This window comes from Lissotriton vulgaris, chromosome 8 (genome assembly GCF_964263255.1).
Source record: "Lissotriton vulgaris chromosome 8, aLisVul1.2, whole genome shotgun sequence".
NCBI classification, from domain to species: domain Eukaryota; kingdom Metazoa; phylum Chordata; class Amphibia; order Caudata; family Salamandridae; genus Lissotriton; species Lissotriton vulgaris.
The window spans coordinates 381,875,879-381,900,081 of record NC_141696.1 but is presented as its reverse complement, the minus strand read 5'-3'; the positions used below and the strand labels follow the sequence as shown (position 1 = coordinate 381,900,081).

The 24,203-nt window shown below is 47.0% G+C and overlaps 2 protein-coding genes across 2 annotated transcripts in view; one reads left to right on the top strand and one right to left on the bottom strand.

Annotated features, from left to right (window-relative positions):
* MYO16 (myosin XVI) overlaps positions 1-24,203 on the top strand; it is a 2,821,299-nt gene that overhangs the window by 615,256 nt on the left and 2,181,840 nt on the right. The window lies entirely within an intron of this gene.
* On the bottom strand, positions 397-23,498 carry LOC147697073 (uncharacterized). Its single transcript, XM_086933578.1, has 3 exons — positions 23,347-23,498; positions 22,529-23,268; positions 397-587 (listed from the first exon to the last, which is right to left on the bottom strand). Exons 1-3 carry the CDS (start codon positions 23,496-23,498, stop codon positions 397-399), a joined length of 1,083 nt encoding a protein of 360 aa, XP_086789704.1.

Genomic DNA, 24,203 nt, shown 5'->3' with positions numbered 1-24,203 from the left:
GCAAACCAGCAAAAGAAGCACCCCAAACCAAAATAGGGCCACTTGAGTCAAGCCGGAAGTGGTATGAAATCAAGCACACCCACCCCCCCATAGCAGGCATTCCTAACCCACCCCCCATTTCCTAACCCGCACCAAGATTAGAAAGAAAGCAACCAGTTCAAGGCAGACCAGAGGGCTGAGAGGATGAGCCTGATTCCCCTCCAGAGAGCGAAAAACCAATATAGTTTCCCAGAGTTTTTCAACCTCCCTCGTTGATGCCCGTTCCATGATAAGTTCACCTTGAGCTGAATTTGATCCTCCTTCACCGGCCTCATACTCAGTCGGGGCCTCCGAGAGCGAGGGCGCCACCGATGAGATAGTGACTTTGTGTTCCCTGATCAGTTACGGTCGGGGGGATCATTGCACCAGCTGGCTCTCGTTCGCCAATTTCCAGGCCTGATCTGATGTATCAAAGAAAAGAATACAATACTGAAAGAAGAACTTGAGCTGGGCTGGAAACAGCAGCATATAGTGCTGGTCTATGGCTTGGAGCTTCTGCTTCACTTCAGGGAATGAGCATTGCAGCTGCTGCACCGCCCTTGTGCATTCTGGAAATAAAAGAATCTTCCTGATCAGCGTTGTCAAACTGCTAATCAGGATCGACATGGGACTCCTACAATATCACATCTCGATCCTTAAGGTTAAGTAGCCTCAGGATCACAGGGCATGGGCGGCCCCAGGAAGGGCCTTGGCACAAGGGAGCGGTGCACTAGCTTGATGACAAAAAAGGGGGACAGTTTATTTTCAGGCTCTCATGATTTAAACCAGCCCTCAAGCACTACGTCAGTTCCATCTACTCCACGGATTCTGGCAAGCCAACGAGTTGGAGATTATTATGCCAGGATCTGTTTCAACATCCTCTGCCCTCTCCATCAGTAAGGACACTGAGGGAGACAGCTTGGACATCTGGGGCTTAAATGTAAATGTAAATGTACATGTATTTATACAGCGCAAATCACCGACCCGGTATCTAAGCGCTTGCTTAGGGAACCCGTCCTGGTATTCCCCTGTGAGATAGCCCCGGCAGGGTATCCACAAGGTGAAAGCCAGGCATCCCACCACGAGGGGCTGTTGTGGAGATTAAGCAAGCTATTGCCCAGAGTCGCAGAGTGTGATCCCGTGAATCGAGTAGGCACCGGAGCGAGAATTGTTGAGTCCATGGACATTTTAGGACTCAAGACCCCGTCGAGCCGGGAATTGAACCCTGGTCCCGGGCTGACCTCTGCTTCCAGGTCTGCCTCCTCTAACCAGTGAGCCACACTTCTCCAGGACAACATTTACTTCTGCAGAAGAGAAGGGGTTTCGACCTCTGTGGTTCTGTCTACCACATTGGGCAGATCTTGGCGCATCAAGGAGAGATCGACCCGCAGGTCGTCCACTGCATCCTGGGAGTCCTGCATGGTCTTAAGAATCACATCCAAATCCACCATCACCTGCCCCCCATTCCAGGCTTCCGATCAGGCAAACCCTCTCCATGGTCATGGGGGGTTGGCCTTAGGACTGTATATTGGTCCATCTTCATCTGTGAAGGGGTCTGCAGCGGCTCCTTCCCCCTTCCCATCATCCACTCTCAGGAGTGAACAGTACAGGAGACAAGAAAGCAGGTACCTCCAAGGGCAGGACCATGGCCGGCCGTGGAGAAGAGCAGTGACCAGCAGCCACTCATGCCCAGGTGGCAGATTTCCAAAATGCAGGCAGCGATGAGGGAGGGAGGAAGGCCTGGGCATGCAGGGGGAGGTCAAAACATCCGTCCACACTCTGCAGTGACGACTCAGTACAAGTAGGCCATCAGACTGTCCCCCAGTCACCAGAGATCCACATCACTCTATCCCGCCAGAGGCAATCCACAAGCAGTGGCACACTTCAACCCCAAGTCGCACAACTAGGTCTCCAGTACAAGCTGTAAGCAAAAGGCCACTGATATTCACAGCGGCCGCAGTCCTTAACCGGCATCTCACATGCCACCACTACAAGGCCCAAACAGGCCTTCCTTTGCCTCGAAAAAATAAAGCATCCCCAGCCATAAGGAGCTAACTAGGCCAGGAGCAAATCTGCTCCTATCACCAAAGTGCCAGTGCCACCACCTGTCACCTCAGCCACTGCGCTTTATCATGCGGAGTCCGCAACCCGCAGGCCAAAAGAAAATTCAGGCTCAACAGCCTAAGGTGGGAGACCAGCAACGCCGCCCCCTTCTGATGCCTCATGCCTGTCCATGCCTTAGGCCCCCCCAGTGTGCCCCGATGACCACACGCAAGGCCTGAACTGAAGAAGGAGGAAAGGAGAAAGTAAGGAGGAGGCATGAGGCCAGACAGCAGCAGTGGCCCTCCCCTGCGATCCACAGTGTCGTCAGTACACCGCCACCTTCCTTCAACATGTCCCGCAGGGTTCTGTGGTGAATAAGTCTGCTGCTCCCAGAGGCCTCCCTGTGATGAAGCAAAGTAGGGAGGCCTCCACCTCCTCAGTAGTCGCCACCTTCCATGGCCGCTCCTCCCTTCAGAGTCTGCGCCGCAGGCTGCCTCCCAATGACTGGCGGCTTCCAGGCCTCAAATCTCAGTGCCCACTAAGCAAGGGCTGATGATGGACAATGGCTCCTCCCTGCAGGTTCTCCACCCTCAGAGCTTCGCTGCCAGGTGTCATGGGGAGCAAGTCAGGTGTTTCCACCGGCCCCAGTAGCCTGGCGGCTAGGCCTCCTCCTCAAGCAGCCCTACAGCACAATTAGCCTCCTCAGTAAGCCAGAGACCCCGATTCAAGCAAGCAAGGGCTCATTTGTAGTCCCAGAGCCTAGGAAGAGCCCTGGTGCCCCACAGTTTGAAAAGGGTATTGCTGTGATTTAGGATGGCAGTAGACACTCTCGAGCGATGGGAGCACATCTAAGGCTTGACCGCTGTCTTGCCCACCCAGGCCACACTGTCCCTTGCATGTGTAATTTATATGTATTGTTCCCTATCTTAATTCCTGAGATACATTTATTACTCCTCACCAGCTGTGCCGCTAGTTTCATAAACTGAGTAAAGAGTGAAGTAGCAGAGGGCATCCTTGCCTTGTGGCCCTTTGTATTATCCCATTGACGCTAACCCACACAATCAGGTTGGTGTACATTCTAAATTCCCATTTACAGAATTTCGGGTCAGTGCCAAACATTAGAAGGGTCTCTTCTGGATTAGGCCAAAGCATCCTCTAAATTGCGTCAGCCTAGCTACAGCTTCCGGCCTTGCCCTACTGGAGAGCATTCAAAAAAAGTGAATAAGTCTGAAGGTAAAACATTGGAGGGGCAAGTCAGTAAATCCATTTGAATTGCCAAGCAACCTTGGTGGGTACAGAATACACGTTTGTCCTGCTCAGAACTTTATCCATACTCTACTTAAGTGCAGCAAGTGTGAAATTCCACAGAAGTCCTAGTCAAGCAGCAACAGTGAACTATAATTAATGCTTTTCTTTTTCTTGCTGCTTTTTGCCTTTAAAATTCATATCTCCAGCTCCGCTAACCTTATTTTGGTGTTTGTTTGCCAATAATATTTTTCTAAATTTGGTTCAGAATTTAATGGTGTTTTGTTCTTTACTTTTTAATATTGTTGGTACTGCTTAAAACCTAGCACACACTTCAATAGGCATTGCTTGCTTCTTGTACCATAGTGATCAGGAGCTGAAAAGACATTTTCTCAGACTTTCATTTTAATTCAACCAGAGTTGTTGTATTGTGGCATTAGGAGGCCCAAACTAATAACCCTATTCCTCACAGTAACATGCTTTACAGCACATACATGTGAGCTCATTGTGTATTTAGCCACATTTTGAAATTTTCAGGATATTCTGGTTAACAAAAAGTGGTGGGATCCAAGTAAGCTACTCTTCGCTGGAGTTCTGTCAGTTGAAAGTTTGCAGAAATATGAATCCCTTTGGAACTAGCCAATGCATGCACAAACACTGCTGCCATTAATCTGTGTGAATAAGTTGCCGTGCAGTTCAATTAAATGACTCATGATAGTTATGTTATGTTAACTGGATTTATAAAGCTCGTCACTGCCCGGAGGCATCTAAGCGATGTACCGTATCGGCTGCAAATGCCAAAAAGTGGGCCTGTCATGAGTGTTACCAAGACCTGAAAACCCATGTCTTTACACCCTTCCTAAAAGCAAGGAGGCTGGATGCTTTTTTTAATACAGAGCGAAAGTTCCATACTTTGGACGCTTCCAGCACGATGCTTTTTGCGCCCCATTGTACCTGTTTGAATCTAGGCTGTACCAATAGATTTGCAGTAGCTGAGCGAAGCTTTCTAACAGAGACAAACTGTTTAAAACTATGATTCAGAAAGTCACAACCAAGATTATGGACTGCCTTATAGGTTAAGCACAGCACCTTAATTTTGGTCCAAAAAGTAGAACTTCTGAATTTTCTGCATTCAGCTTAAGGCAGTTGCTGTCCATCCAACCGTGGACAACTGTCCTGCAGTTCTGAACTCTGTTACCAATGCTAGCATCATTTTTCCCAATGAAGACAACAATTTCGTCAGCATAAGATGTAAGTGAAAATCTCAAACTTATTATCATCCATTATGTTAGGTCCACTCATATACATGGGATATAGTGTGTATTGAGAACAGACTTTGAACGCATAGAGTTAGGAGGTCTGCTGGTATTAATGATTTTCTCAAATTATTTGAGTTCCAATTGCAAAAACACATTTTGCAAAAACTCCATCACAAATCCATAGTAGTATAATTGTATCATATTTCAGGGTACTTCTAATAATACCCATACATAAGCTCAAATAAAGGTATATCTTTCCTTTACATTGTCATGTGATGTATGGTAGAAACAAAATGAAAATCATTGTAAGTCACAGCTTAGTAGTTGACTATGGGTTTGTCTTTTTTTTCATCCTTTATGGTCAATCAATCAATCAGGGCTTTATATAGCACGACAACTACCCACATGGGGGGAGGGGGCTGCAGATCTGTCTGGGCACCGGGGTTTAGTTAAAGAGCCAGTTCTTGAGAGCCTTCCTAAATTGGGTCAGTGATGGCGATTGCCTGAGGTGGAGAGGCCTTGGTGGCAAGGTGGGAGAAGGATCTTTCTTTGTTTCTGGTCATTTGGTTCCGTGAGACAGTGGCCAGGGTCAACTGGGCAGAGAGAAGGTGTCTGGTGGGTGCGCGCAATGAGAGGTGGGGGGTTCAGATATGCTGGTCCTGCTTCATGGAAAACGTTCTAGGCATATGTGAGGAGCTTGAATGTGATTCTTTTGTTCACTGAGAGCCAGTGGTGTTCTCAAAGGTGTTCGGTGATGTCGCTGCCAGGGGGAATGTTGAAGACCAATCAGGTTACGGCTTTTTGAGTGTTCTGTAGTTTCCTAAGGAGTTTCTGGGTTATGCCGGTGTAGAGTGCATTGCTGTATTCAAGTCTACTGGTGATGAGTGCATGGCTGACCATCTTTCTGGATTCTGTGAGGATACATCGGAATGTCTTTTGAAGTAGGCGGAGTGTGTACAAGCAAGATGAGGATACAGCGTTGATCCGGCGGTTCATTGTGAGCGAGGAGTCAAGTATGATTACGAGGTTATGTGCAAGGTTCATGGGGGTGGGGAGGGTTCCCATTTCGGGGGCCACCAGGAGTTGTCCCAGGCGGAGGGGGTGGGTCCCAGAATGAGTTCTTTGGTCTTGTCTGAGTTGAGCTTGAGGCAGCTATCTTTCATACTGGAGGCAATGACCTTCATCCTGCTATGGAAGTTGATTCTTGCAGCTGAGGGTTCATTGGTGAGGTAGAAAATCAGCTGGGTATTGTCATGTTGAGTCTGTGGTTCCTGACGAAAGCAGTCATGGGGGCCATCTAGATGTTGAAGAGGGTGGGGCTCAGGAAGGAGCCCTGGGCCACTCAGCAGCTGATCTCTGTAGGTTCTGAGAGGAACAGATGTAGTCTGACTCACTGTGTTTGGTCGGTAAGGAAGGAGTGGAACCAGTCCAGGGCCTTATCGTGGATGACGGCGTCTTGTAGACTTGTGATTAGGGTGCTGTAGGAGACGTATCAAAGGTGGCCGAGAGGTCCAGTAGGATGAGGGCTGTTGTTTTGTCTTGGTCGAGGAGGGAGCGGATATCGTCGGTGGTGAGGAGTGTGGTCTTGGTGCTGTGGTTGCTTCGGAAGCCAGACTGGGAGATGTCCAGGTGCTTCCCTTCAATGAACTCGGAGAGTTGGGAGTTGATGGCTTTCTCGATGACCTTGGCTGGGAAGGGGAGCAGAGAGATGGGTCTGAAGTTCTTGAGGTCTGTCGAGTCAGCGGATGGCTTTTTTTTACTGGGGGTTGGTCTTGGTAAGTTTCCAGTCATCGGGGAAGGTGGCAGACTCGTGGAGCAGTTGATGGTGAGGCGAAGCTTGGGGCGTTGGAGATGGCTGCTCTATGGAATACATGAAATCTGCAAGGGTCCGGGGGGGGCTCTTGGGTGGATGCTCTTCATGGTCTTTAGTGTGTCATCTGTGGTGAGCGGGGTCCAGTTGAATAGGATCTGTTGGGGTGTGACATGTTTGTATGTGCTGGTGTCAGGCATAGTGGAAGGGTCTTTGGTGTTAAAGCTGTCTTAGATCTTCCTAATCTTGTGGTGGAAGAAGGTGCTGAGTTTGATGCAGAGGCCTTCGGAGGGTGGGACGTCTGCGGTCTCTCTGTTGGGCCTGGCGAGCTCATTGACAATGGTGAAGAGTACTTCTCGGTTATGTGCATCATTTGCGTGGAGTCTGTCTTGGGGGGATGTTTTCTTTGTGGTTTTGATGAGGAGGTGATGTGCATTGACAGCGGTTTTGAAGGTTGGGTTGGTTTCTGGGGTTTTGTTGTTCCTCCATCTCTTCTCGAGCCGTCTACTGATGTGTCTGAACTTGCTGAGGGCCAGAGAGAACCAGCTGGCTTTCTTCGAGTGTACCTGCCCATGGCCTTCTTGAGGGGTACCAGAGCATTGGCACGGTTAGTTACCCATTGGTGGAGGTTGCATGCTGAGGCAGTAGCATCTGCTGGTGTGGGCTGTGTGGTAGCACTGAGGAAGGTGGAGAGATGTACTTTGGTGACCTTCTTCCAGCTTTGGCGTGGGCGGTGATGGTGGTGGTGTACGGTGAGTGTGGTGAAGGTGAAGTGCATGCAATGATGGTTGGTCCAGAGGAGTTTGGTCATGTGGTGGTAGGTGATGTTTCTGCTAGCTGAGAAGACGGGGTCAAGCTTGTGCCCCGCAGCATGGGTCAGAGTGGTGACTAGCTGCTTGAGCCCTATGTTGGCGAGGTTCTACAGATGGGGTGCAGTGTTCTGCTCACTGGGCATGCCCAGGTGAAAGTAGTATGTAATTGATGGATGCAAGAGCCTAGGGTGCGATGACATCGACAGCGTTGGTGAAGGGCGGGTGGGGGCTGGGAGGCCTGTAGACAAGGGTGCTTCACAGGGTGGTGTTGGGGTTTGTCTGGATCTGTAAGTGGAGGTGTTCCATGGTTGTCGCTGGGTTGCCCGAGTGAGTGGTCAGGCAGAGGGTGTTCTTGTCGATGATGGTGATGCCTCCTCCTGGTCAGTCGGCGAGGTCCTTGTGGGTGATTTTAGCTGTCGGGATGGAAGTGGCGATTAAGTATGGGCGAAATGCACAAATTTGCAGTATGTGAATTCGTGCGAAAGCAAATTCGCATTCCGCATAATCCGAAAATTTGTGGGGTTTTTTTTGCATGTTCGCGGGGCGCTTTGCGTGTTTGCGGCCTTTTGCAGCGCACCATCCGCGAAATTACCAATGCCGTCGTACTTGGGCGTGGGCATCTTGTTCGCGTTGCGTATTTCCGTTTCCGGTCGCTAGTTGCATGCTCGCTTTGTGCGCGTGGTGCGATTACGCGGTCGCGTGCATTTTTGCGTGCTCGCGGGGGAAATATCGTGCAAACTTACCCACGCGGTTCTCAATGGGCGCGGCCATCTTGTTTTTCAGTCATTCCTATGGTTCTGGGCATGCTTTTTCAATCCTACCCTAATCTTTGCAATCCTTTGTTTCTTTGAACTTTTTTTGATCTTTTTTACTCATTATCTAGCCCTCTCTTTTTCTACATCTATACTTTGTGTTTTTTTCTACTTTTGGTTACTTTAAACCACTTTTTTAAACTCTTTTCTTTTATTTACTTTTTCCCTATTCTTTCCTATTTTTTATTTAACTTTCCTGTCCAGGACCATGGCAAAGGGAGCCGGGAACAGCAAGTGGAAGGGTCCCGCACCCTGTGGCCGGCTCCCTAGTGGGCAATTGAGGGGAGAGGATGTAGTGGCCAGGGAGATTTTCAGCACGGTGGAGTTGGCCGCACTTACATTTTATGTTCAGCGCCACCTCCCGAGGACCGTGGCAGCAGGGGGCAGGCCCGGTCAAGGGTATGGCCTCCGGGAGCGTCGCCTGCTGTGGGATAAGGTGTGCCGGGCCATGCGTAGGGAGTCGGGGTTCCGGCGCACCTATGACCAAGCGACGCACCGGTGGAGCAGGACCTGGTCCACCTGCTAGGCGTGGAGATCCCTGGCCTTGGAGAGTAGCTATTTAATAACTACTTTGTTTTCTTCTGCTCTGTGTTATATTGCTAATATATGTGCTCATTTGACCTGAATATGTATGAGTGTAGTACTTTACAGAACTGCGTAATGCTAGAGAGACTAGAGACTCAAGTCTAGTCCTTCATTTGTACTCCTGCTGCCACTAAGAAGAAGAGATAGTGGTGGATTGATAGGTTGAGTATAATATGACTTGTTATTAGTAGTAGGACATTTTTTAGTGGTCTGCAATCATGATGACGGACTGCGTCTGTCACGTCGCGTGCTGCTGAGTGCCGGCAGTCGTAGTAGAACCTTTTTGTTGTTGGTTTAGTTAGTGATTTACATAACTTTCCAAGTAGACGGTCTGCGACTCCAGCAATACTGAACTAGTATCCTCCTAGTTGACCAGATAAGATAGGTCAATACATGTAGTGCAATTAGTGCTAATTTGTTTCCCCGAGATAATTTTAGATTGTGGTCAAAGAAATCAAATATTTCAAAAAAACAATCATCCATGTTTGTGTTTATTTCATGTTCACATTCAGCACCTCCCAGGGGCAAGAAGACTACACCCCAGACTCCGGCGGAAGAAAGTGGGCAGGAAGGGTCCTCTGCAGGCCCCAGTAAATTGTTCTGTTGTTAATATAATTATACTTCCCTAACTTTTACAGCTCCTATTCATTCCAAACAGTTTCCTAATTCTATTTTTTACAAAATAGTCTTTGATCTTCTTGTAGACTGTTTCTACATTCTTTTCCTGCCTCTCTACCATCACTCTCTGTGCTACTACTATTTACTATTATTATGAGTCGGTCTGTGTAGGTAGCTAAGCTTGCCCAGTCGGCTAACGGTGTTAAACAAAACTCTGATCCAGCAATAGCTCTAAAGGCAAGGAGCAGTCCTCTGGGTTGCCCTTGCCGTGTATTCCAGTCTTCTTAATGTTAGTGCTTTGACAATTTCCAACAACAAAATGTCACTGTCCACCAAGAATAAGCTAGTAGTTGGCTTTTTGATTTGATAGTAGCACATACCATACCACTAGTGTTTCAGGGACTATTCTGCACATACAGAAGTATGGACAAGAGAAATAGGACATTGTTGATGATAGGTGCAGTTCGACTTTCCACATATCTCAGTCAGAAGTAACTGTGCAGGACTCGGGAACCCTCACCTTGTTGGAACTTCAAGTCCTCCTGGTGGTGATGAGGAGTAGTTGGTTCTGTATGTAATTAGAAAATGTTGCACATTAAAAAGCAAGCATTCATCAGTTGTGCCAAAAAGTGTTGCATGTTATGGCTAAGCATATAAGTTAACACACTCCCCAAAACTGTGACTTTTCTTCAGTCCCAATAATTAAAAATGGTATATGTATTACAATTTTCTCTTCCATTACGAGACGAAATAGGGGGTGGTGTATGGCATCTAAAAATATGACATTTTTTTTAGGCGTCAAAACATCGGATGCGGCACTTCACACCACCAGTGCCGGGGCCAGCAGCGCAGAGGGGTCCACTCCATGGGTGGATGCGGCGGCGCCACAAGTGCCACCAGGAGGAGCTGAGGGGATGGCTCAGCAGCGGCGGACGGTGGTAAGTTATCATACTCCTTACCTATTGACATTTTAGAGTAGGCTCGCAAAGGAGTGTATGAAGTACTGTACAGTACACAGTACACTACTACAAGCAAGCACAGTACTGTTAAGAACAGTTACTAATTTAGAACTACATTTTTGCCAATCACGGAGAAGACTGTCACCCTTGAATTAGCAATAGCATTAGCGGCGGTAGTTCTGGAGTAAGCAATGGCCCTCTCTATTTAACTTCAACTCAGCTGGGAAACTTTTATCGTAAAGCCAAGTCATATCAGATGACTTTGAGGGATGTGATGAACGAAAAGGGAAAGAACTGAGGGTGAATGGCAGGGCGAGCGAGTCAGAACATTTATGACTGTAAAGAGTGATACGTGTTTTTGAATGCAGGCAGAGGTGGCTGATAGGAAGGAATCAGATGCATGGCTGCTTGAAGCATGGATGGTTGGAGGAGAAAGAAAAGATGACTGTGTGGGTGAATCAGAAAATCCATGTGTGGTGTGCATTGCAATATATCATTTGGGTAAAACTCAAATGCAAGTCAAGACGGTGGGTTACCAAATAAAATGAAAAGGGCGTTATTTGGTTGTTGAGAAAAAGGAAAGTTGGTACAGTTGAGACATTAAGAAGAATGATAGACGTTTACTTTGGAAGCCTGGATGGTATCTTCTTCCTCATAGATAGCAGAGGTGTATATAGAGCAGACGCTCAGTGCATGAAGAGTATTACTTTGTTTCAACAGCATGTCCGTGCCAGAGTAGCAAAGCAGAGGAAATCCAAATATTAGAAGTTGTGATTGTTCAGAAACTCTCCCTTGCCTAAAGTAACAGTACAGTAGTTTACTTTGCAAGCACAGCATATATTGTGTATGTATTGTTTAGTTGACAATTATATCAAGGCAAGTCCATTCCTCCGGCAATTATGGTTACCACACTCACTCCCTATGTTCATAATTTTCTTTCTGCCGTGTCAATCATGGGTGGACTATCGCTGTTGTTCACTCAATCTATCACAACAAAGTACCTAAAGTCATCCATCATAGAAGCAAAGAGATCATGTGATCGGCTGGATTCATGATCAGAAATGAATAATCTTAATTTTCCTTTTGTAGTATTGAAGGCCCGGGGGGAAGTGCAAAATATAAATTACATTGAGCAGTAGCCCTAGATGTAACCGAGTATGGCCAGTGCCACCCCTATAGAAAAGTAAGAGCTTCCCTATCCCCACCTGCATGTACTGCTTAAAGTAATGCAAGTCTGCATCATCATGGCTTGTGTCTGTTTTTCTTGGGTGCAGGCTGACTGAGCTGACATTATGCCGGCTACCACAAGTTCACGTACAAGTAACTGACTCTCTGACTTTGTATTGAGTCCATAGTGCTGCGTGCTAGTAGAATTCCTGAAACTCTCACTACTGTTACAGGCCTACAAAGACGGCGGAAAGATACATGCCAAAATGTTATACTGTGCTTGCAAATTGCTAGTGTTACTGTGAGACAACTTTCTGTTGAAATATTTTGTGTTATTGTTAAAAAGTATTGGTTACAGTATTTTTCTTTCTTCATATAGATGCTCCAAAAAAGCTCATCCGACAGGAGATGGCTGTCCGGGCCAGGGCCCGGAAGCTGGAGGCCATTTGTGTGGAATATCGCCGTCTGTGGGCTCGGGAACAGGAGGAGGAGGCGGCAACAGCTGCTTCCTCCTCCAGTGCCCCCAGGTCCACCAGCCAGCAGCCTCCAGCACGGAGCCGTGGTCGGAGAGCCTCCGGCCGCCGCTGCTCAGCTGTAACAACACCAGCAGCTGCCCCCCCCCCAGAGCCTGGATGGCAAGCCTGCGCCGCCTACCCCTCAGAGTGGACTACCTGGAGCGCAAGGTGGAGAAGCAGCAGCAATAGATCCGGGACCTCCGCAAAGAGCGGTGGGACAGCCTGTCCACACACCGCCGGAAGTGACTGTGTCCCTTGCCCCTTTTTTAAAGACTGTTGGGGGGGGTGGGAATTGGGAGTTGGGGATTCTTTTCGACTTTTCTCAGGACATTTGAAATGGACAATTGTTTGGGTTAGGGAGGGGGTGGTTTGGGTCTTTGGGACTAGTTTATTTTTGTTAGGGTAGGGTAATATATAATTATTTATTTTACATGCTTCAACATAGTGTACACGTTCATACTATTTTGTAAGGTGGTGGGCGTTGGTTACTGCACGTTTGGTTTCCTCAAACGTGCCAGCATGAATTACGTAAAACGTCCAAAAATGTTGAAAAGTACCACTAACAGAGTTAGTGATTTCAATACTTTACTAGTACTACTGTCAGTCTCTACTCCGAGTCCTAGCCCATTATTCTACCTCCCCAAAATGCCTATCTTACCTGTGATTCGTGTTTGAGAATGGAGCTAGGCACAGCGCTGGCTGCATGGCAAATGGCGATTACGGTTGCCCAGGAAATCCATCCATAACCGAAATTCTGTTGGTGTGGTGTTAGTAGGAGTGGTACCACACTAGCAGTAGCAGCATATGAAAAACAAAGTAAAAAAATTAGACTTTGAGTTGCCTGATAGGAGTATTGGAAGGAACTGTAAATTTTAGCCTAAGCAATGCTGAAGATACGTATGGGAAAAAAAATTGCATGGATGATTATGGCTACAACAAGAACAGTGACACAGCAGCGTAACCAGTCTTCTTGACATGCAGGAGGATGATGTTGACGATGGATCCAATCGATGGTGGGCATGAAATTCCGAATACATTTTAAAATACTCATTCTTGTTTTTTTAAGCAGAATTACAATATCCTAGGATTAATCTAGCTGCCATAAAATTGATTTGAGGAGGTTGCTTGCACCTTATCCCCTCAAGCAAGTGTGTGGAATTATTGTTGTTATTTAGTCACACCATAATGAAAACCACACAGCCCGGGGGAAGAGGGTTAGGGTTTGAAAATTGGATGGGAGTGGGGTTTGTGGGGAAAGGTTTGTGGAGAGAGGAAAAAAAACCACAACATGGACAAACAACAAATGAAGATAAACAAATATTTGGATATGAAGCTATCCATAAATCTTTTAAGGGACATAAAGGAAGTGCAATCACTACTGCATGCATGAAGTTGTTTGCTAAATTGATAGGTTACTGAAAAGTAAGTAGTACTTTCTACAACGTACTAACTATGAAGAAACAATGTGACAGTACAGGGCTGCAGTAATTACGCAATTTCACTTGCCTATCTGCCCTCAAAGAGAAGAACCACTTAGTACATTAAATTAGTTTAAAAAATAGCAAAGAAAAATGTATACAATGGCTGGAGGGATGAATTGAAGCAGAGAGCAAACAATTGCACAGAGTCACACTCATAGAAGTTCACAGCAATAACGCTACTTAAAAGATAAGTAGAAATGAAGATGGATACTGTAACTGTATGTTGTATTTGTCCTGTTGAATTTGTAAAGTTGCATTCATCCAGCCATTCCTCTTATTCGCGGTACTCCTCCATTTCATCTGATGCTCCGTCGATCAATGTTGGTGACCAGAAGACACCTTGTCTACTGCCTGCTTGGCAGATGCAGAATTGCGGATCACTAATGGTAAGCCTGCGTTCATCGTTTTTCCCATTGCACAGGGTAAAAACCGGCCCGTAATTGTTGATGGAAAAACAGGAATTGATATTAAAACACCACGGAGAAAAAAATATAAGGTACGCTGTGTAGTGCAAAAATAACACTTTCAGTTTCAGAGTCGACAGTATTACATACAAGCATCATTTCGAAAGTGCGTACTCTGAGTCTTCTTTTCAAGGATATTAATTAGTAAGTATGGGCGAATTTTGCGGATCTTTCCCCTCAAGCTAGGTCCAAACTGCTGTTTTAGAAACAAATTAGACCTTCCCAGAAGTGCTTCCAAACCCCTAAACCCAAAAATCGAGAACACCCCACAGTACCCTCCCAAAAACATGCAATATTGCTACCTGGCATGAGCCCTAACTTAAAATCGTGCCAAAATGCACCCTGAAACTAGGCCCAAAAACCCCCCTTTTCCACCATGGATTTTCTTCAAACCACTTGCAATCAAAATTAGACCTTCCCAGCAGTGCTCCCAGACCCCTCAACCCACTCCCAATAATCTAGAACACCCCACAGTACCCTCCCAAAAACTTGCAATACTGCTAACTGGCATGAGCCCTATCTTAAAATCGTGCCAAAACGCTCTCTGCAACTAGGCCCAAACCCCCCTTTCCCACCAGGGATTTTCATCAAACCACTTGCAATCAAAATTAGACCTTCCCAGCTGCGCTCCCAGAGCCCTAAACCCACTCCCAAAAATCTAGAACACCCCACATAACCCTCCCAAAAATGTGCAATACTGCTACCTCGCAGAGGCCTAAGTTCAAATCGTGCCAAAACGCACTCTGAAAGTAGGCTAAAAAAACAACCCTTTTCCACCATGGATTTTCTTCAAACCACTTGCAATCAAAATTAGACCTTCCCATCAGTGCTCCCAGACCCCTCAACCCACTTGCAAAAATCTAGAACACCCCACAGTACCCTCCCAAAAACATGCAATACTGCTACCTGGCATGAACCCTAACCTAAAATCGTGCCAAAGCGCATCCTGAAAGTATGAAAGTATGCCCAAAACCCCCTTTTCCACCATGGATTTTCTTCAAACTACTTGCAGTCAAAATTAGACCTTCCCAGCAGTGCTCCCAGACCCCTCAACCCACTCCCAAAAATCTAGAACACCCCACAGTACCCTCGCAGAGGCCTAAGTTCAAATCGTGCCAAAACGCACTCTGAAAGTAGGCTAAAAAAACAACCCTTTTCCACCATGGATTTTCTTCAGACTACTTGCAATCAAAATTAGACCTTCCCAGCAGTGCTCCCAGACCCCTCAACCCACTCCCAAAAATCTAGAACACCCCACAGTACCCTCCCAAAAACATGCAATACTGCTACCTGGCATGAGCCCTAACTTAAAATCGTGCCAAAACGCACCTATAAACTAGGCCCAAAACCCCCCTTTTCCACCATGGATTTTCTTCAAACTACTTGGAATCAAAATTAGACCTTCCCAGCACTGCTCCCAGACCCCTGAACCCACTCCCAAAAATCTAGAACACCCCTAAACAGCCCCCCAAAAGCATGCAATACTGCTAAAAAACACCCCTTTCACACCATGGATTTTCTTCAAACCACTTGCAATCAAAATTAGACCTTCCCAGCAGTGCTCCCAGACTCCTCAACCCACTCCCAAAAATCATCTAGAACACACCACAGTACCCTACCAAAAACATGCAATACTGCTACCTGGCATGAGCCCTAACTTAAAATCGTGCCAAAACGCACCCTGAAACTAGGCCCAAACCCCCCATTTTCCACCATGGATTTTCTTCAAACCACTTGCAATCAAAATTAGACCTTCCCAGCAGTGCTCCCAGACCCCTCAACCCATTCCCAAAAATCTAGAACACCCCACAGTACCCTCCGGAAAACATGCAATACTGCTATCTGGCATGAGCCCAAACTTAAAATCGTGCCAAAATGCACCCTGAAACTAGGCCCAAACCCCCCTTTTCCACCATGGATTTTCTTCAAACCACTTGCAATCAACATTAGATCTTCCCAGCAGTGTTCCCAGACTCCTCTATCCACTCCCAAATATCTAGAAAACCCCACAGTACCCTCCCAAAAACATGCAATACTGCTACCCAGCATGAGGCCTAACTTAAAATCCTGCCAAAACGCACCCTGAAACTAGGCCCAAAACACCCCTTTTCCACCATGGACTTTCTTTAAACCACTTGCAATCAAAATTAGACCTTTCCAGTAGTGCTCCCAGACCACTCAACCCACCCCAAAAATCTAGAACACCCCCAAACACGTCCCCAAAAACATGCAATACTGCTATCCCCAAAGAGGCCTAAGTTAAAATCGTGCCCAAATGCTCTTTGCAACTAGGCCAAAACCCCCCTTTTCCACTATGGATTTTCTTCAAACCACTCGCAATCAAAACTAGACATTCCCAACTCTCATCCCAGCTAAGCAAATCCAAAAAGAACCCCCGACAACACACTCCAATCGCACTCTAAAAACACGCAATAATCGAAAATTAACATGAGCGCCTATGGCAGCGTTTTCCCTTCCTCAACTTTGCCTAAACACACCCTTCCCATCAATCGATTCCTCCCAAATTTCATGCACAACCACCAATTCCCCCTCCCTACCACTCACAGAACCCCTGTTCCCCTAGCTCAACTGGAACACCACAAACACGCCTTCTCCTTGCGCCCCCAAACCACCCGTTGGATAACAAGGCAAATCGCGCCTTGACAAAAAGTTGCTGTTTTCAGCACTTCCACTACTTCGATCCTCTTGAAACTTACCAGGACACTTGTTCCAGCGATTCCCAAGAATCCCAGCAAGGCATAACAAAATCGATCCACTGGAAGGTGTAAGACTTTTCACCAAAAAAGGCCAAAAAAGGCCAATTCTGGACCAAAAAACGCCAAACCCCCTAAAACCTTGCCAACATCATTATGAACAAGCCTGCATTGGGCCCTGAGCCCTAGACTCTGGGAACCCTACCAAATTAAACCCAAAAACCCTAGTAAATCGCACTGAACCCCCAAAATAGCCCTAAACCCTAGATGTGCTTTGTCTGTCTGTGTCAAAGAGCCTAGGTATGCTACATCAGGTTGCTTCACTCAGTGGTGCCTGCCTTGACCATCTGCATGGCCCTGCCACAACCATGGGCCAAAAATCTGTTACACTCAAGCATTTGCAAATTTGCTGCAATTTTCGCAAAATTTGCGGATTGCGAATTTGCTGCTGAAAATCCCAAAATTTCGCGAGCGGAACAGATTTTTGGCCCATGCTTGCGGCAGAGCCATGCAGATGGTCAAGTCAGGCACTACTGAGTGAAGCTAGCTGATGTAGCATACCTAGGCTCTTTGACACAGACAGACAAAGCATATCTAATTGTATGCAGCAAGCCACATAGCCCCAATTTCACATGAACTGCTGTCTGGACTTTGCCTGGCATAACAACACTACACTGCCTCGACCACTCCATACCACAACTAGACAGACATGTAGTTCTGCTGTAGTAGTTGTTGTAGACCGGTTTACCTGTTTGCCACTCACAAATTGGCCATAGTTCTTCCGTAAACCGAGGCTGATGATCCATCCATCCCAGTGAGTGACTGTAAAGAAAAAAGATGTATTTAATTAATTATCATGGTATATTGGCAAACAGTAAGTACAAGGACATTTTGCATATTGGAAAATGCAACGTAGTGGCCCGTGCAGATGAAGTACAATTTGAATTAAACAAGGTAAAAAAAAACAAAGTAGACTTGAGTTACATTTAGTGTGTTAAAGAATAAATAATAACAGAAGACATATGATTCATTTCATGCACAACAAAGAAACAGCAATTGCTTTCATCAGAGCCAGACAGCCATTGCTGTCCACTGCATGCCATCTTCTTCTCATTATTCATTACCTGTTCCACTTTTTGTCCGCATCTTCTTCTGAAAGTGAGGGCCCCCAGGGCAGCCTCTCCTGTCAATTTCAGAAGTAACTGTCAGCAATCAGCAAGCATGTAGTCAGTAATTCCAGTCCCACTTGAGGGGACTCGTCTACGAAGACAAAGTTTCTTTATTCTGCGTAATCCAGCCATCTGCCTTGAGGGAAATGGATAGGGGAAGTCTGGAGGAGGAGGATAGAGGAGCATGATTGAGTTGTGAACTTGTGAACCTCAGGAATGCAGACTGCAGCACCTTCAAATCAATAAGGAAATAAGATGAAGAAAGTGCTGCTGATGGGCTTGTTGTGATTAGGTGATTAGAGTTTTGTTGTGGTAAAAGTTGCAAAACAAAGAAGGAAACACAGGAATAAAAGTGAATAAGAACGAAAAAAAGGAAGTCATTTTCAGTCCTTGGTGACAGGGAAGTAGAGCTCGTCCTCAAACTTTATGAATTGAGACGGGAGTAGGTCAGCTAACAGAGAAGAACTTCCGGCACCGAAGTTGGTGTCCTCTTCTTCCTGCGTGCATTAACATATTTTGTAATCTGATGGTATGAAGTGCTGATTCATCTTGATCAGTGTTAACCTCTTCACATTTTTGAGGCGGGTCCTTTTTGAAGTTACAATGGCACCAGCAGCACAGAAAACACGTTCAGAAGACACGCTTGCGAGTGGGCAAGACAAATAATTTAGAGCCAGGTTGGTGATTAGTCGCCATAGAGGCCTTTTTCCGTACAAATACAGCAATGGGTTCTGATTAACAAAGACCTCTGTTGGGTCATCCAGATAGGCCTGCACCATCGACTCAAGGTTCTCCAGGGTTGCTCCACTTTGCGTACCATCTGTGGCCTTTGCATCACTGGAACGAGCAAACCCATGATGAGTTAGGCAATCCGCTTCCGACAATATTATGGCTGGGCCTGGTGCAGGTGAGGATGATGATACGGTTGCTGATGTCGTTAACGGCTGTGAGGGAAAGGGACTCCCTTCGGCCACAGATTCAGAAGTGGAACTTGACGCCGGATGACCTGCTGATTCAGTTGTACTTCTGCCGGCTCCTTCAATTTTCTGCCGCTCTTTTTCGAAACGAGTGGCTGACAGAGCTAGCCAATGTTTTTACTTTGAAACATTTGCTTCATTAAAAGGAATGAATGCTTTGCTGGCCTTTTTGTACCGTGGATCCAGAATAGTGGCACAAATGTAATGTTGTTCAGTATGTATTTTTTTAAGCCTTTCATTGTCAACTAGGCAGCTTAATAAACTCTCCGCCAACTGATATGCATCTTGCTTTTCAGCATCATCTCGGCACGTTGAAGACTCCGCCTTCAGTTGGTGCTCTAGCATGCGCAACAATGGGATAGCTTTGCCCAAATAACAGTCCCCCCTGCTGATTTCACGCGTAAATACCTCAAAAGGATGAAGGATGTCTGTCAGGCTTGCAACTCTCCCAGACTCTTAGTGTGCCTCATACATGTTGCAGGGGTAGAGGGTGTGGGCACTACCACTGCAGTGCTGCTGCCAGGGGTACTGGATGTACCAGAAAAAATGTCTGTCGTTTCTTCACTTCCCCCTGCACGATCAGCCCCTCGTCATCATCAGATGCAATATGAATGGATATATTTGGATTTGTTTTTCTTTTGCCTTCCTGGATCTTACTTAGGTGCGCCTCCCACTGGATATTGTGGTGTGTTTTTAGATGACCTCTCTGCCCTCCAGGTACCATAGTGGGTACCAAGCTTACCCCTACTAACTGATATTTCACAAATCGAGCCAACGACCATGTTTTCTGCCTTTTTGCTAACACTAAAGAAGTCCCAAACTGGGGACTGGATATGTCTGCTGCTGGTGGAGGTGCTACTTTCCGTCTCAATGCCAGATGAAGTGGAGGATGGGCGTGGCTGAATTTGACTCTGTTGTGCACTTACAGCACCACTACTTGAGGTAATGGATAAGCATGGGCTGAAAATTCGTTCCGCTCACGGAATCTGCAGATTTTCCGCGATTTTGCGATCCGCGAATCTCGCGAAATCGCGGTAAAATCCGCGAATCAGCGGGATGAATTTTCAGCCAAGCACTTACAGGGTTACAGCAGCAGGTGCAAAAGTTGAACCAAATTTTTTGTAACCTTTTACGAAAGGGTTACAAAGAAATTAACTTCAACTTGGGCACCTGCTGCTCTAAGCCTGTAAGTGCTTCCTGGCGCCTCGTTGCCTACTTGCAACTATTCTCTGACCCTGCTCTGACCCTTGAAGCAGGGTCAGAGAATAGTTACAAGTAGGCAATGAGGCGCCTGTCACAAAAATTAAACCTCAACAGGAAGCACTGACAGATATAAAAACACGCATTTGCAATGCAATAGGTCTCGCATTAGGAAAGTTTGAGCTATTGGTCTTGTAAATGACAATTTTTTTTATTTATGTGTTGGTTTTGAAAATAGCTAAATTAATAGCTTTGTCATTTACAATGCCAATAGTTATAACTTTTGCAAATGTGACACCTATAGCATTTGTAATGCAACATGTTTTGTATTTACTAAACTTAGATGTATTGATATTACAAATTACAATGACTTTTAATTTTTTTAAATAATTAATACTTAAATAAAAGTGATTTTAATTTATAATGGCAATAGCTTAAACTTTTGTAAATAACTTTTGTGAAGATTATGTTCAGTGTATTTTATTGTGATGAAAATCCAAGAACAGAAGTGAAATATTAACATCTTTTTGTGAAATTTGTAATAAAGCTTGAAGTATTGAGATAACATATTTGAACCAGTTGTTGTTGAATGGTTGCGCAGATTGATGCTGGGGTGGTGCTGAGTGGTGCTGTGGTGGTGCTGAGTGGTGCTGTGGTGGTGCTGAGTGGTGCTGTGGTGGTGCTGAGTGATACTGGGATGGTGCTGAGTGATGCTGGGGTGGTGCTGAGTGGTGCTGTAGTGGTGCTGAGTGATGCTGTGGTGGTGCTGAGTGAGGCTGTGATGGAGCTGCGTGGTGCTCTGGTGGTGCTGAGTGATAATGTGGTGTTGCTGAGTGATGCTGTGATGATGCTGAGTGATGCTGTGGTGACGGTGAGTGGTGCTGTGGTTGTGCTGAGTGATAATGTGGTGGTGCTGAGTGATGCTGTGGTGGTGCTGAGTGATGCTGTGACGGTGCTGAGTGATGCTGTGGTGGTGCTGAGTGGTGCTGTGGTAGTGCTGAGTGATAATGTGGTGGTGCTGAGTGATGCTGTGGTGGTGCTGAGTGGTGCTGTGGTGGTGCTGAGTGATAATGTGGTGGTGCTGAGTGATGCTGGGATAGCGCTGAGTGTTGATGTGGTGATGCAGAGGGCAGAAAGGCACAAAAAGCAGTCTAACAAAGGGCAGAAGGGCAGAAACACAAGGGAAAAATGAGTCTAACAGAGGGCAGAAGGGCACAAAAAAACAGTCTAACAGAGCACAGAGGGTAGAAAAACAAGGGAAAAACGAGTCTAACAGAGGGCAGAAGGGCACAAAAAACGAGTCTAACAGGGGGCAGAAAGGCACAAAAACGAGTCTAACAGAGGGCAGAAGGGCACAAAAAACGAGTCTAACAGAGGGCAGAAGGGCAGAAAAACAAGGGGAAAATTAGTCTAACAGATGCCAGAAGGGTAAAAAACGAGTCTAACAGGGGGCAGAAGGGCAGAAAAACAAGGGAAAAACAAGTCTAACAGAGGGCAGAAGGGCACAAAAACAAGGGAAAAACGAGTCTAACAGAGGGCAGAAGGGCACAAAAAACGAGTCTAACAGGGGGCAGAATGAATCCAGCCCTGCGTGTTTGTCCACGAAGATGCCACCGTTTTGTGCAATACCTCTACTCAACTGGAGTACTTTCTACTGTCTAATCAGTAAGTGCTCCCTCATTGGCTAAATGTATAGGGGCAGATTTACAATAACTGCCACATCCCCAGGAATGTGGCAGTTATTGTGCGCCGAAACTCCACCACCCATGGTCTGCCGCATTTACAATGTGGCGCACCATGTGGCAAAAACGGCACAGATGCGTCACGCATCTGTGCCGTAAAAGCAGCGCATTGCTGGAGCTGCGTCGCAAGCGCTACGCAGCTCCAGCAATGCTCTAGGGGGCCCTATCTCCCCAATGCTGCGTCAAGCCTTGCGCCTGCTTCAAGCAGGCGCAGGGTTTTGACGCAGCATTGGCCTAAAAGTGACTGAGTGAAATCTTGTACATTTCACTCAGCCACTTTTAGGAGGCGTTCCTGCCCAGAAACACCCTCCCCTGCGCCGCAACGCCTCCTGATGGCGCAGGGCTTTACAACTTGACGCATCTCTCAGATGCGACACGTTGTTAATACCCACCACCATGGCGCATCTTTTGTGCTGCCACTGCGTCACATAAGTGAAGCAACTGCGGCGCAAAAGAGGCGCAAGCGGCATGTAAATCTGCCCCATAGTGCTTTTACTACACTGTAGCTGCGTAAAGGGCCAGAAGATGTGTCTCTAGTGACCATGTGTGCCTGTGCCTGTGTTACAGGCACACATGGTCACTGGAGACACATCTTCTGGCCCTTTACACAGCTGCAGTGTAGTAAAAGCACTATACATTTACCCAATGAGGGAGCACTTACTGGATTAGCCAGTAGAAATTACTCCAGGGCAAATCGCAAAAAAATCCACGATTTCGCAGGAAAATTTGCAAATTCGCGGATTTTTTTGCGATTTCGCGGGGAAATCTGCAAATTCACGGAACGCGAATTCGCAAATTTCGCCCATGCTTAGTAATGGAGGTCGAGCTGGATGGAGGTCCCTGCTGGCCCTTCCGACGAGAAAATATGGAAGCTGTAGGTCATGTTGGTGTTGTAGTTAACTGTGTTGGTGGTGGTACCAGTGCCACCCTGCCCACACCCCGCTCAGCAGCCATTCGGGATAGGGTCAAAATGTCTGTCTGTTGCATGCCCGCTGGAGTGACGGCTGTGATGACTGGGTCGTCATCCGACTGTTCATCAGCAGCAGAATACACCACTTCTTGTTCGTCGTAATCACCCATAACTGAAAGCCTTGCGGGAACCTTCCTTTTAGGCTTAGCTACCATTGTCGGCTCATGGCATGCCTCCCACTCAGACTGCATTGGTGGGTTCCAATCTAGATCAAGATCATCAGAAGGAAGGGGGCTTAAAGAAGAACTTGTAGTGGCCCTCCTTGACCTTTTTCTTGCTGGGGATCTGGAAGACAATGGATCATCCTCAGTAGGAGTGGCTTCCTCTGATGATACCTTTGCTTGAATCTCGATTTCCTGATGTGCCCCTACTTCTGGAGGAACAAGCATTGTGGGCAGTTGTGCCGCTCCATGCACCTCTCCATGCGCCTCTACTTGCGCCTCTCCTTGCGCCTCTCCATGCGCCTCTCCTTGCGCCTCTCCTTGCGCCTGTACTTGCGCCTGTACTTGGGCCTCTCCTTGCCCATGTACTTGCGCTTGTACTAGCTGAACCTGTGGTTGTCGTTGCAGCTGTGGTTGTTGAACACTCGTCAGCTGAGTTACACCCTGTGTTGATTGGGTGCTACTTTCTTGCGATGAGCCAACATCACTGGTCGATGGTGATTGAGCAATGACAGTGGCTGCCTCTGCAGCACTCATGGGCGTGGACCTAACCTTGCGTGGTGGCACTGAGCCTAATGAAGCGGAGGTGCTGCTACCCAGCTTGGTCCCCGGCGGACCCCGCTGCTGCAGGCAGTGTTTTTTCCCCAAAAAAGTGTCTGTGGGCACACAAGTCTCCTTGGTAAGTGGCACCACTTGCTTCTTCTGCTCCTTCTTACTTGCAGTGGAACTAGCAACTTTCTTTGTAGAGCAGCAACGGCCACCTTTCTTCGGGCCCATCTTCTTCACATGTCAGAACAGCAGGCCGCAGTTGCACGAGTTGCAGAGTTGTCTGTGGTCACATGTGATGTCATGTGACGTCATGCTGCACACACCACTGCAGGACTTCTTCCTGGCACTGGTGGTTGTCTTGTGCACCTAAAAGCAGAGGAAGCCAGAGAAACATCAGCTAAACACCCCAAAAAGTAAAAAAACACACAAAAATCACCACAATCCAATGCCATCCATGCCCTCAATGATGTTTAAATTCAAGAGGCCCCACACAAAGCCTTGGTCCATGCACCACTCACTACCCCTGGGCATAATGGGTGAAAGCAGGGCAGGCTGGTTGCAGGCTATGGCTCAAAGCACACTGCCTGGCTTCAAAATGGCCCCTTGTCCCCCAGCCACATGGCCAGGCCCTGCCTGGACCAGGCCTCAAAATGGCCCCCACCCACATGGCCAGACCCCAACAACACCCCAAAAAGTAAAAAAACACGCACAAATCACCACAATCCGATGCCATCCATGCCCTCAATGATGTTTACATTCAAGAGGCCCCACACAAAGCCTTGGTTCATGCACCACTCACTACCCCTGGGCATAATGGGTAAAAGCAGGGCAGGCTGGGTGCAGGCCTATGGCACAAAGCACACTGCCTGGCTTCAAAATGGCCCCTTGTCCCCCAGCCACATGGCCAGGCCCTGCCTGGATCAGCCCTCAAAA